The 14,135-nt window shown below is 39.8% G+C and overlaps 1 protein-coding gene across 1 annotated transcript; it reads left to right on the top strand.

Moving 5' to 3' along the window:
* On the top strand, window positions 1–14,080 carry xpnpep1 (X-prolyl aminopeptidase (aminopeptidase P) 1, soluble). The gene is made up of 20 exons (XM_022189455.2): window positions 1–164; window positions 1,384–1,508; window positions 1,818–1,881; window positions 2,427–2,531; window positions 2,980–3,072; window positions 3,628–3,771; window positions 4,096–4,191; window positions 4,908–4,989; window positions 5,998–6,208; window positions 8,993–9,082; window positions 9,184–9,234; window positions 9,381–9,439; window positions 10,449–10,526; window positions 10,632–10,703; window positions 10,793–10,853; window positions 11,047–11,116; window positions 11,808–11,981; window positions 12,416–12,492; window positions 13,393–13,491; window positions 13,785–14,080. Exons 2-20 carry the CDS (start codon window positions 1,392–1,394, stop codon window positions 13,902–13,904), a joined length of 1,863 nt encoding a protein of 620 aa, XP_022045147.2. The 5' UTR covers window positions 1–164; window positions 1,384–1,391; the 3' UTR covers window positions 13,905–14,080.
* Window positions 14,081–14,135: the final 55 nt, after the last annotated feature.

Raw genomic sequence — 14,135 nt, 5'->3', positions numbered from 1 at the left:
CTGGATCCCTCCGCGTCTACTGGAAGAGGCTGCAGTCACGTGGTCGCAAACGTCAACGACGAAATGGCAGCCTCCTGTTTTGTAAATTAACACAAGGTCCGAGCTGCTAGAAAAGCGCTTCGAGTTTTAACCCGAGAGACGCATTTCCGAGGCCAAACCACCGGGTGTGTATTCAGCGTTTCACCGGCTGCATGTTGGGGGGACTTTCACGGTAGCTAGCGGCGGTTTTAGGGGGGCTAACGTGTCGTCTCCTGGCGGCAGTGGAGCGAGTGCAGGAGGGATGTTGAGTGTTTTCAAATGAGAGGAACCGTCGGTCAGCCCACGCCTGTCTGCAGAGGATAGTCCGTTACACAAAGTGGGAGAAAATGGCTTACTTTACCCCGCAGAGGTGGCTAATTCGCTAGCAACTTTACTAATACCCCACCGGCGCGCTACCACACCCACTACTAAATTCAACGGCTAACACTGAATTAGTTATTGTGTCTTCTGGTTGGCCTGTTGATTAAAGTGATGTCTGAGTAGAAAACGAAATCACTAAAACATGGGCTCTGTAGATTTTTTTTCATAGTATTAGAAAAAAAAATAATTTTACTGTGGCTATTTCGCTAGCTCGAAGTGCTCGGTTGTAGTTGAATGCAACTGATTCATCTAATGCCAACTTGTAAACAACAATCGCATGCGGAGCGTTCAGCCAATAGGAGAGCTCATCGATGTGTAATGCCGCAACCTGATAGGTCGGTTAGGGGAAGTTTTTTACAGCGTAGTCGTGCAGCCCTACAGAGGATGTAGATAGTGACAGTGAGTCCACCGCAATTTCCTTCTGGCCTTTGTTTTAGGAGGTTATTGCTGTAGAAATGGGTCACACTAATGGCTCTAACCAGATACTAGATAGGCTGCTCTTTTAATATTTAACCCTGACTGGTCTGACAGTTGCTTAATCAGCATATTACAGCAGGTTAAAGATGGAGGTGTGGACTGTGACTTTGGTCTCCACGTAAATAGTCAGGTAGATTACAGTCAGTCACTGTCCAGCTCCAGTCGTCTGTAGTCAGCATGGCTTCCCAGAACTCAGGTAATCTGTGAATAATTAGTCGTTTTCAAATATCGGTGGACGACAGCACATCTGAATGCTTTTTGATTAATCAGGAAGGCTATAATTGTTTGGAATCTGGGTTTTTGGAGTTTAATTATATTCCTCTTCTATCAAATAATGCCTGGCTATGATGCAGTCTGCAGCTGCCACTTTGAAATGTTGATCTCAGCTTTTCAGATTGTCATGATGTTGCATTTTAATGCATACAGACCCTGTCAAGGATTGTGTTATTAAGTATTAGCAGCCTGTTTGAACTTAATTGTATTTTCAAAACTTGTTTTTCCGTTCAGTCACAGACATGTCTCCAAAGATCACAGGGGAGCTGCTCAGACAGCTCCGGCAGGCAATGAGGAATTGTAAATACTTCTCTGAGCCTATACAAGCCTACATTGTCCCATCTGGAGATGCACACCAGGTAAGTGAAACCACATTCACATTCCTTACATTTATCATGTTTACATGACTGAAGCCATCCCGAAGCAAACTCCTGCTTATTTCACTAATTAACTTCTGATCATCTTGTCTGACCTTCTTAATTAATTGTAGCCATTTGCTCACTGCTCCTCCCTCTTTCCTCTCCATGCCCAAGACACAAAGAGTAGCGAAGGTGGCATTTGAAATGTGTGACGGTTTGATGGCCACTTCAGGCTGATTGTTCATGAAGCTGATCTCTCTCACTGTCTTTCTGTTTTTCTCTCTCTTTTTCTGTTCCTCTGTCTTTCAGAGTGAATACATTGCACCCTGTGACTGCAGACGTGAATTTATCTGTGGATTCAATGGCTCTGCAGGTATGCTTATTTGCTTGTGCGTAAGCGTCAGTACACATGAAAGTGCATTTTCAAAGTTTGGTAAATTCCTCCCAATCTCAGATCTCAGTATGACCTAACATAAAACCAGTCTCTAATTCCCACTGCCAGGGAAACCTGAGACAATGTGAAGAACAATCTTTCAGGGACAATCACCTTTTATTTTGTTGACCTATTTGGGGGGAAAACCAATCCACATCCCAATGCATCTCTGCTCATATTCATATTCTTTAATACGGTGAATGATGCTAGTTTTATAATGGTGAAACTGGTACACTTTCAACCACTCCTACTTATGTAATAAACATTGTGGTGAACCCAGCCTTCAGCTCAGTTTGAAATTACAGAAGGAGAGGTCACCCATCTGCAGGCTGTTTGTTCACTGTTGTAATTTCGGTGGTTTAAACTTTATAATTTGGTTCTCAGAACTGAGTAAACAAGTTTTAAGCAACATCTTACAAACACAAGTGGACAAGCGAAGTGCAGACAGTAATTGACTCAATTGTTTTGCGTATTTTGACATTCAGGTACAGCCATCGTCACAGAGCAGCATGCTGCCATGTGGACTGATGGCCGATATTTCCTGCAGGCCAGCCAGCAGATGGACAACAACTGGACCCTTATGAAGATGGGTAATGTCCTACCTGATGATCATAAAGGCCTCTCAGTAATTTTACTTAAGCTAGAAGTATAAACACTAATCTGAAATCTTTTTTTTCTGCATTTTTTTGTAGCGTTTTTAAAATTGAACCTAATTTTAGTGCAAAACATTTATATTTTTAATCTTTTAGGATTCACACTACCGATGATCAAGTAATGTCTGATTTATTATTTAGACGAAACACAAACATCAAGTGTTCATAACGTCAAACATTGTCAGATAAAAAGATATGAAACATAGCTTGAACATGAGTCAGATTTTTTTTTTTTTTTTGCCTAATTTGAAAACAGAAATCAAGTTCCATGTTGAGACACTATTTATTTTGCCAGGGTACAGACATACAGAAATGTTAATACTGTCTAACTGTTCCACAATGGTATTTCTTAAATGTGTGATAATTTTGTTATAATCCCATATAGGGCTGAAGGAAACTCCTTCTCAGGAGGACTGGCTGATCAGCATCCTGCCAGAGAACTCCAGAGTGGGAGTGGATCCTTGGATCATTGCTGCTGGTAGGTTATGGAACCATTTTCCTGAGAGCACAGTGAATCAACATTGCTGGGTTTACTGGGAACGCTGCTGTCATCCTCCCACCTATACAGTAGGAAAGATGCCAAGGTTAACAATATTCTTAGATCACATTTTGTAGGCTTAAAATGTGCTATATAAAACTTCAAATTGTCAAACACAGCAGCGTCTGTTGCATAACCAGCAAAGATGCAAACTCGGTGTACGGTGGTGTTCTGTTCTTTTTTAGCTTTTTGTTTGGACTGCGATGCAGTTTTTACGTCCTGTAGAGACCTCTCATCAGTCTCACTGATCAAACCTCAGTTCCCTTGAACGTCTCTTTTTGGTTCTTGAACATATTTCACCTGTCAACTCGTCAGAACTGAAGAAGCCTGGTGAGAGGTATAACATCTTCATGCACCAAAAAGAGAAGTCCATTTGCCGTCTACTGAAGCTTTAGCTCAGTTTCATTGTTATTAATAAAACAGGGGTTTTCTCCAGTGTTTGTGCATCTTAACAAATGCATATTTGAGCATATATCTCCTGCTGGTTTGTTTCAGACCAGTGGAAGAACATGTCCAAGGCTCTGACCAGTGCTGGCCACTCACTGGTGGCTGTGCAGGATAACCTGATCGATGCCGTCTGGACCGATCGCCCAGAGAGACCCAGCACACAACTCCGTACCTTGGGATTAGAATACACTGGTCAGTGCCCTCATGCAAAAATGCTATTATTATTAAAACAACAAAAAACATAGATGTTTTATAGTAGTGAATTAATATTAGAAAATCTGAAATATAAAGATTCCCCGCCTGCATGTTGGCAGCATTGTTTTGTTATGTTATGTTTTGTTTAATGTAAAGAGCACAGTAAAACAGGCTGCCCTTAATTTAGATTCTGTTGAAACCTTTAGGTTTTAGTTATGTTTTGTTGATAAAATTAAAGTTTATTTTTACAATAACTAGAAATACAGGTTTTTGAGAAAAATGCATGCGGTGTAATGCCATGTTGATGCTGTCTACCTGTAGGTATTTCCTGGCAAGATAAGATCACAGCGCTGCGAACCAAGATGACAGAGAGGAAACTCACCTGGTTTGTTGCAACAGCATTGGATGAGATTGCATGTAAGGTTAATTTTTCACAAATAGATATATTTTGTATCCATGTACAGCCCCTCATTGCGAGTATAGACTTTTAACAGGTTGCACATGTGAATAATGTTAGCTCAGCTGAGTTAAAAAGGTCAGAGCCAAACATTACATTGAAAACCCTTTTTCTATGCCTTCTTGTTGATGCATAGATTTGGTCATATTAGATTTTAACAGATTTTAGTTCTTGCTGTGCAAAACAGTCAGCTGTTTCGCTGACATCACTTCTGTTTCAGACGTTTTGATACATGATCACGATCCAAGGACCCTGGGATGCACAGGGGTCCCTCTAGACGCCTGTTTGAGCACCTCATTCACCGTGACTAATGAGCACTTGCTTCTGATTGTTTGGTCTGAGAGTTTGTGTTAATTAGAGTAATGTTGATTTTGATTGTCATCAGGTAGGATTTGGAAAAGAGGACTTCAATGGCCAGATTATAATTGTAGAAGATTTGCTTGGGTTTAATAATACCACTAATATTTAACACCAGCCAATTTTACTGAGGCTTTAACTGACACGTATAGTATTTGAAATGGATTTTAGTTAACCATGCTGTTTTCACCCCTAGCATGATAGTAGAGTGAATAAATGGAACACATGTAGTGATAAACTAGTTCTTTTTCCAAAGTTTGTTAAATGTACTTAAATGTAAATTTAAGTGTAATGTCCTGCTGTTGTTTTTCTTCCTCAGGGCTTTTTAATCTCCGTGGTGCAGACATTGAGTACAACCCAGTTTTCTTTGCATATACCATCGTAGGGATGAACACAATAAGGTAAAACAACATGTTGCAGCAGCATACTGTTTTGATGAAAGCCGTTTTTAATTACCTTAATGCTACTAACTGATGTGAAGGATTTAGGGAGAAAAACAGCAATGGTGAATTATGAGTCAACATTATCCCGTTTACTTGAACTGTACTGAGTAACATACTAACAATGTAAAAATACTTCAGTAAAAATTTGCATTCAGAATTTAAAAATGTAAATAGTAATACAATGCACCTGAACATCAAAACGTAAACTGATGCTGTGATGATGACTGTTGAACAAACTTAACTGCAACTCCTTGACAAATGTAGTTCAGTACATGCCACAAAAACCTGTACTGCACTAACTGTACAATAAAAGTTCTTGTAATATTAAAAGAGCTCCACTCTGCATATAAAACTTTATTAGATCTGTAACCAATTCATTTCATCCTATGAATTCTGAGAATATTCTTTTAATATCTACAGTAAGTCTAGTGGTGCCTTGATCCAGTCTGGTTCAAATGAAATTCTGTTTACAATCTAATATATTTGCATTGCATTTTGAGGACAAAGGTTACTTGAGAATATAATATATGTATTGCACTTTATTTCCATTTGAACTTGTCCATATTTTCATCCTAGTTAGTCTATCGTATTGTACTTAATTTTCAAGGCATACTTTTTTTTCTCATCCAAATTCCTCATGTAATCTCATTCAAGACCAACAGCATAAGCACTCTCAGTCTCACTCTAAAGAAACAATGCCAAGTAGTTATTGCAGTCCTCATTAATATGTAATAATTTGATAATGCAAAATGAAGTATTAAGGCATGCATATTTCATGAGAGTTTTGTTCCCGTTCTATGTCTGTGATGTTAATCCACGATACATACATGTACCTGAACTATTTTATTAACCGATAGAGGTGCACGTCTTGGTTATGCTTTAAAATCACCACAATCAGAGGAATGAGGTTTTCTCCTGAGTTTATTTGTCTGACTTCTTCCTTCAACACCCTTATCTCCTCTGCAGGCTCTTTGTGGACTTGAAGCGCCTCTCTGACCCTGTATTAAGAGACCATCTGCAGCTGGACTCTCCAAGCAAGCCCGAGCTGAGCATCCAAACGTTCCCGTACGAGTCGGTCTACACTGAGCTGCAAGCCATCTGTGCTGCCCTCAGCCCAAAAGACAAAGTGTGGATCTGTGACAAGGCCAGTTGTGCTCTCACACAGGTCATCCCAAAGGTGAGAGAACACAGCCACGACATGTAGAAGTCGACTGTTTGTCTTTGGTTCTCACTACAGAAGATGTTAAAACAAATAGGTTGTGTCTGAACTAGGGCTGGACCCGAATATCCGAATATTCGTTCGCTACGGCAGCATCCAGATATTAATTTTGGTATCCATATATTCCCTCCCAGACGTTACCAGGCGGAACGAATATGCGGCGTTACTGTCTTCCCTCCGCCTTCGGCTCATATCAGCTCATCCCGTCCTGTGATCACATAAACATATACACATACACACGTGGACAAAATTGTTGGTACCCCTCAGTTAAAGAAGGAAAAACCCACAATTCTCACTGAAATCACTTGAAACTCACAAAAGTAACAATAAATAAAAATTTATTGAAAATTAAATAATCAAAAACAGCCATTACTTTTGAATTGTTGATTAACATAATTATTTAAAAAACAAACTAATGAAACAGGCCTGGACAAAAATGATGGTACCTCTATAAAAGATTGAAAACTATTTGACCAGAGTGACATGATTAACTCAGGTGTGTCATTTAATTGACATCACAGGTGTTTCCAAACTCATAATCAGTCAGTCTGCCTATTTAAAGGGAGACAAGTAGTCACCCTGCTGTTTGGTGAAAAGGTGTGTACCACACTGAACATGGACAACAGAAAGCGAAGGAGAGAATTGTCCCAGGACATCCGAAAAAAAATGATAGACAAACATCTTAAAGGTAAAGGCTATAAGACCATCTCTAAACAGCTTGAAGTTCCTGTGACAACAGTGGCTCATATTATTCAGAAGTTCAAGACCCACGGGACAGTAGCCAACCTCCCTGGACGTGGCCGCAAGAGGAAAATTGATGACAAATTGAAGAGACGGATCGTTGGAATTGTATCCAAAGAGCCCAGAGCAACCTCCAAAGAAATTAAAGGTGAACTCCAAGGCCAAGGTACATCAGTGTCAGATCGCACCATTCGTCGTTGTTTGAGCCAAAGTGGACTTCATGGGAGACGACCAAGGAGGACACCACTGCTGAAAAAAACTCATAAAAAAGCGAGACTGGAATTTGCAAAAATGCATGTTGACAAGCCACAAAGCTTCTGGGAGAATGTCCTTTGGACAGATGAGACCAAACTGGAGCTTTTTGGTAAGGCACATCAACTCTATGTTCATAGACTCAAAAACCAAGCATACGAAGAAAAGAACACTGTCCCTACGGTGAAACATGGAGGAGGCTCAGTAATGTTTTGGGGCTGCTTTGCTGCATCTGGCACAGGGTGTCTTGAAAGTGTGCAAGGTACGATGAAATCTGAAGACTATCAAGGCATTCTGGAGAGAAATGTGCTGCCTAGTGTCAGAAAGCTTGGTCTCAGTCGCAGGTCATGGTTCTTCCAACAGGACAACGATCCAAAACACACAGCCAAAAACACCCAAGAATGGCTGAGAGAAAAGCGTTGGACTATTCTAAAGTGGCCTTCTATGAGCCCAGATCTGAATCCCATTGAACATATGTGGAAGGAGCAGAAACATGCCATTTGGAGAAGACACCCATCAAACCTGAGACAACTGGAGCTGTTTGCTCATGAGGAGTGGGCCAAAATACCTGTTGACAGCTGCAGAACGCTCATTGACAAATACAGAAATCGTTTAATTGCAGTGATTGCCTCAAAAGGTTGTGCAACAAAATATTAAGTTATGGGTACCATCATTTTTGTCCAGCCCTATTTCATTAGTTTGTTTTTTTAAATAATTATGTTAATCAACAATTCAAAAGTGATGGCTGATTTTGATTATTTAATTTTCAATAAATTTTTATTTATTGTTACTTTTGTGAGTTTCAAGTGATTTCAGTGAGAATTGTGGGTTTTTCCTTCTTTAACTGAGGGGTACCAACAATTTTGTCCACGTGTGTATGTCTATAACGTATACACATTTGTCTATGTGATCATCCCTTCCTGCCCCCAGACGAAAATATTCGGAGCTCGTCTCTTCCCTTTGCCTTCATCCCACATCGGCTCATCCCGCTGTGTTCGACTCATCTCGGCTCATCCATTTGTGTTTGTTACCACCACCCCAATGGCCAGGTGGCTGTCGACTCTGAAGTCACGCTTCACTTCTTTGCATAAACACAAGACAAGATGCCAAAGACCTCCGCTGTTTGGGAATTCTTCATTTTAGACAAAACAAAGGCAAAATTTGGACCCGGGAGACCAGACGAACGGATCCGAATATTCGGGCCGTCTCTGGCTCAAGCCCCGCCCCCCGTTGGACGTTACGGGGTGGAACGAATATTCGGATATTCGTCTTTAATAGGGCCCGAATATCCGGAGGCCAGAAACCACTATTCAGGCCAGCCCTAGTCTGCACTGTATTGCTGCAAGTATAAAAACTGCTGCTGTCTGCCAGATCATCTGCATCCTTATACTTCTAGACTTCATCAAAAGCCGGTGTCACTAGTAATACTACAGAAGTACACAGTCACGTTTACCAAAACTAATCACTTCGAACATTCATCGGTAAACCAGACATACTCTGTAAGTTTTTTTTTTTTTTGTGATTCAGTTGAAACCATATTTCCTTGAATGAGGACATTTAAGTAACACTTAATTTGCGAACTCATTTGTCACGGCAGTTTTCAATATTCTGCTTAATTTTCTTTGCTTTGAGAATCAGCACAGTGCATGAAATCTTTCTAATATTGAAATTGTATTATATTTTACATGTATTTTAAGGTAATCTCTGCTACTTTTTAAATGGTGAATGTTTCCTCTTGCATTATTTCAGACTCACAGGTCTCCAATTCCCTACACTCCACTCTGCCTTGCCAAGGCTGTGAAGAATCCCACTGAGATTCAAGGCATGAAAATGGCCCACGTAAGAACCACTGAATCTTGAAATCTGTAGTGCACAACTAATCACTGAGTCTATCATTTCCGTTTAAACTGACCGATTTTGATCTGTACCTTTCCCACCAGATCAAGGATGCAGTTGCTCTTTGTGAACTTTTCGCTTGGTTGGAGAAGGAGGTATTTTCTTTTTTTTCGATTATTATGAGAACAGATTCTTAGAGTTACCACGAGACTTAACAGGAAAAATTAATTTGTAAATCAGTCCTGCGTGTTTTTTTTAAACTCCATCCGCATGTTTGTGTGTATTGGTTTCTATTTTACAGATACCAAAAGGAACCATAACTGAGATCTCTGCTGCTGATAAGGCTGAAGAATTTCGCAGGTAGACCACTAACCACACTGGTTTTCCTCATTTGTTTGACAAGGTCACGCAATGCAACTTAGTGCCAGCTGTCATGTCTTAAGGCTGTAAAAAGATGTATTAACACCTGTTGCCATAGTCTCTATTCTGGAGGTATAGCCCCCTCTACTGGATGTGGAAATGAAAGTGTCTATTGCTTTGTTCAATACTTTCCCAGCGTGTTTACCGTTAAAATAATCTTTCCGGTGGTCTGAAAAGTAGATATGCCAATAAATCATTGGGACTTATATAAAGTTTTTTATTATTTCAGTTTTCTACATCACAGAACAAAACTGAAAACATCAAAGCTATTAAAAATCACACTTTGCTTCAGATAGATAGATTGATGTTACATTTAAGAGAAAAGACAGGAAAGTAAATTGCAAAGTAAGCAAATCCCAGAATGTTTTACAAGTACGATTCTGCTACAGCTTTGCAGTGCCTTCATTCTGTCAGCCAGCAGTCTCCCAGAAATACTCTTCTAACGATCCTGAATAAATTCCCACATGCGCCGAGCATTTGTTAGCCGCTTGTCTTTCATTCTGTGGTCCAACTCATCCCAAACCATTTCAGCTATGTTTAGGTTGTGTGATTATGGGGCCAGATCATCTGATCCAACCCTCAAACAGCCCTTGTAAAACCTGTGGTTGTGTTTTATCTCATTGTCCTGCTGAAAAACACATTTTTGTCCCACTAGCTCAAACTAGATGTGGATACAGAATGTTGTAGTAGCTGTAATGGTAAAGTGTTGTCTTTAATTCTGAATTAATCACCAACAGTGTCACTGACAAAGCAATGTTCCAAAGAGTGTGCAAAGCTGTAATCAATCCACATGTGTTATTTTATAGCGATCGCGTTACCAGAATGATTCTACACATTAAAATCTGTAAAAAATGAAAGAAATTTTCAGGTGTTTGATTTTCTGTAATTACATTTGCAGGCATCTCATGTGTTAATGTTCCTTTGCTTTGCAATGCTTTGTCTTTTTCAGTCAACAGAAAGAGTTTGTTGGTCTTAGTTTCCCCACAATCTCCAGTGTTGGTCCAAATGGAGCAATCATACATTACAGGTCAGTTAACAGATGAAACGCACGAGTGAACTGTATTCCTGTTATTTTGTTCTTTAGTAGAAGTTAACTTAATCTTTATCCGTCACTTTTTCACTTTTCCTGTAGACCACTGCCTGAAACCAACAGAAACCTCACCATGAATGAAGTTTACCTGATTGACTCTGGCGCTCAATACGTGTAAAAAGGATTATTATTGTATACAAAAATTCCAGGCTCACACTTCACACACAAACTGTATATCTGCATCTGTATTCTTTCTCTGGCAGTGATGGAACCACTGACGTCACACGCACCATGCACTTTGGGACACCATCTGCTTTTGAAAAGGTAAATTTGCACAGTTTGAGTGCACTGTCAAATATGTCTAATTCCAGGCTGAACTGCCAGAAACTATTAGAATTATTCTTATTTGTGACATTGGCTTGACTAAGAATCAGTATATTTTCATTTTTATTGACTGGTTTTATCCCAAACCTGGTTTTGAATTGATTTTTGTGTTCTGTTTTCTTATTCTCTCCAGGAATGCTTTACCTATGTGTTGAAGGGACACATAGCTGTCAGTGCTGCCATTTTCCCCAATGGAACAAAAGGTGCTGCCCTCAACTTTGTCGTAACGATTGCCATTAGATTGTACTGACCAGATTAAGTGTTATGTGCTTGGCTTTGAGCAATGGTAAGGCTCAAATGATTCATAGCTAGACAGAATTTCTTGAATATATGTTGTATTGTCTGGAAAATGGATCTGTTATTGTAACTCTCAGACATAAAAAAAAAAACCCACATCAACAATAAACGTGTTGTCACTCAAGAATAATGTCACCTTTTGGCAAATCAGTAACTAGTTTTTGTATAATTAGAAATCTGTGTTGTCAAGCTGACAGGAGTTTGGAGAAGAGAGACTTGATTTCACTTCAAACCATTGCAATTACACAACAGAGAACTTCACATTTAACCACAGCAATCACACAATGCCGGTTAAGTTTAACACAACGTGAAAATACAGCATGTGGCAACGTTTCAGTAAAATCTGACAACTGGTTTCTGAGGTATCATATCTGTGGGAGACATCGTTTCCTTGAGTCGTACAGTAATAAAGGGCCGGATGCTTCCTTGACAGATTGGCACAGTGCCAACAGACACACACAGTCATTGTTTCACCTTTGTGCAATATAGTTTTTGAATATTTAAATATTTGTGTGTAAGAATGTGAGCAGGAAAGTCAACATCTTGTCGTCTATCTCAGTTTGATCTCCAGCTCTAAACCTCTTGTTTCCTCACCAGGCCACCTACTGGATTCGTTTGCTCGTGCAGCCCTGTGGGAGTCGGGACTGGACTACCTTCATGGTACAGGTCATGGTGTGGGCTGCTTCCTCAACGTCCATGAGGGTCCCTGTGGCATCAGCTACAAAACCTTCGCTGATGAACCTCTGGAGGCCGGCATGATCGTCAGTGATGGTATGGCAGCAGGCTGGACTTAGAAATGTCTTCAATGGCCTGATATACTATCACAAAATGCAGACGTAAAAATGTTGAGTAGTCCTCCTTTAGTCCTCTGGAAATGCCATTTAAAGTAGAGCCAGAGCACTGAATACCACAGGAAGGCGGGAAATGCAACAACAGTAGACTGTAATTCGGTAACACTTCACTAATTTCTCAGACTGACATAAATTGGCATCTATTTCTGTATTGTTTTCTATAGTATAATACAGCCAAAAAACACACTGGAGCAAGATACTATTCATGAAACAGAAATAATATTTTTATGTCTAAGCTGCATGCAAGTCCAGAGAGAAACCTGTGGTGTTTGCAAAGATTACACACATCTTAATACAAACACAAGAGTATGTTCACAAAGCTCAATGATCTCCTCTTTCTGTGTCTTTTTCTAGAACCTGGATACTACGAAGACGGATCTTTTGGCATTCGCATTGAAAATGTGGTCCTTGTTGTGCCAGCTAAGCCCAAAGTAGGTCTTAAAAGTGACAACCAAGTCAAATGCATATGCAAAAATGCCCATTCCCCCGAACATCAAATGTACCAGTAACCAGTATTCAACCTTCTGAACCTCAAACAGTTTGTGTGTGTTTTCTGCTCCCTTCACATTTTCACTCACTGTGAGCTCATTTTTCTCTGCTTTATAAAATCCTGCGCCTCTTTGAAAACAGAACAACCGTGGCTAGATGCAGAGAACTCAAAAACATGCACTCTGACAGCTGTAATGCCAAAAATCATCAGAACGAAAAAAGAAGTTTCATTTCTGTAATTACATATTTTCCAGAACTTTTCATTTACCTGGAATCAACATTTATAATTTGTACAAGTGCCCACATGTTACCAGTACTTGTAGCAAAGAGAACATGATTCTACATACATTCTACATGGATATTAAAATCTTTACAAATGTATTTGGTCTTTGTACCTGGTCTGTGTAAAACAGCCAGCAGTTCAGCCAAAAAGTTTCTAAATTTTATTCTCATGACTGTTGGTCACAGTGGAGTCAGCCGTGGAATTCCTTGCTTGATTGAAGAGTATGTAGAGCAAACTATTTGTTTGGCAATTTTTTAAATGATAATAAAGAATAATGTAGAATAGATTTGTCTGTTTTCGCTACAGAACCTCACAGATGAGTAATTCAAGGACTGCCTAAATGTTGAAAATCCTGTGATTATCTTTGCTTTTTACGGTTTCTGGCTCTAATAAATGATGTAACATTGGCAATCTTTTTAAAGACAACCTGTCTTTCAAACCCACAGGCAACATTTTTGGGGGTTCTGACAGTTATTAGCCATCAAATATTCTTTACTGATCAGCTACTAGTGTTCTTATATTTAAATCCGTCATGTTTTTATTCTGTTTGTTTTTGCAGTACAACTATAGAAACAGGGGTAGTCTGACATTTGAGCCTCTCACTCTGGTTCCTATCCAAGTCAAAATGATGAACACAGAGCTGCTCACTCAGAAGGAGGTAAGAGATATCCAGCAAGTTTATGTTTCACATTTTAAATCATCAAAAATAAATGCTCCTTTATGAAATGCTTCACTCACCTCAAATTATTTTTTATTGTTACTGTGATAAGCACTTAAAACACAGCAATGCATCAATTTTAATCCACTTATTAACAGTCCTACTGGCGGTGTCCTATGTTAAAGTCATGCATTTGTATGTTTGATAATATTCCCAGTTTCTGTATTGCATGTGCCCAAACACAGTCGCTTCTTGGTTTGGCAGTTTCTGACCGTCTCCTCTGTGTCCTGCAGCGCGACTGGGTCAATGAGTACCACAGGAAGTGTCGGGAGGTGGTGGGAGCAGAGCTGGAGCGGCAGGGCAGGAAGGAGGCTTTGGAGTGGCTGATCAGAGAGACCCAGCCCATCATCTGAGGACTGACTCTTGAACAAGCCAATCATTCTGACCAGGAGTGCTTTTTGATTGCTCTGCAGTGATAATCGTTTGTATTTTTCTCATCTCTCTCTCTGTGTCTCGCACTCAGCTTCTTTTGTAAAGCACCATCAGCAGTTTTATGGATGATCATTAAAAATCAAGCAACACTTTCAAATCCTCACCGTTTTGTCTCAAAAATCAACTTTTAAAGAACTGCACGATCATGTTGA

Source organism: Acanthochromis polyacanthus, chromosome 3 (genome assembly GCF_021347895.1).
Source record: "Acanthochromis polyacanthus isolate Apoly-LR-REF ecotype Palm Island chromosome 3, KAUST_Apoly_ChrSc, whole genome shotgun sequence".
In the NCBI taxonomy this organism is placed as follows: Eukaryota; Metazoa; Chordata; class Actinopteri; family Pomacentridae; genus Acanthochromis; species Acanthochromis polyacanthus.
This window is presented reverse-complemented; position numbering and strand designations above follow the sequence as displayed.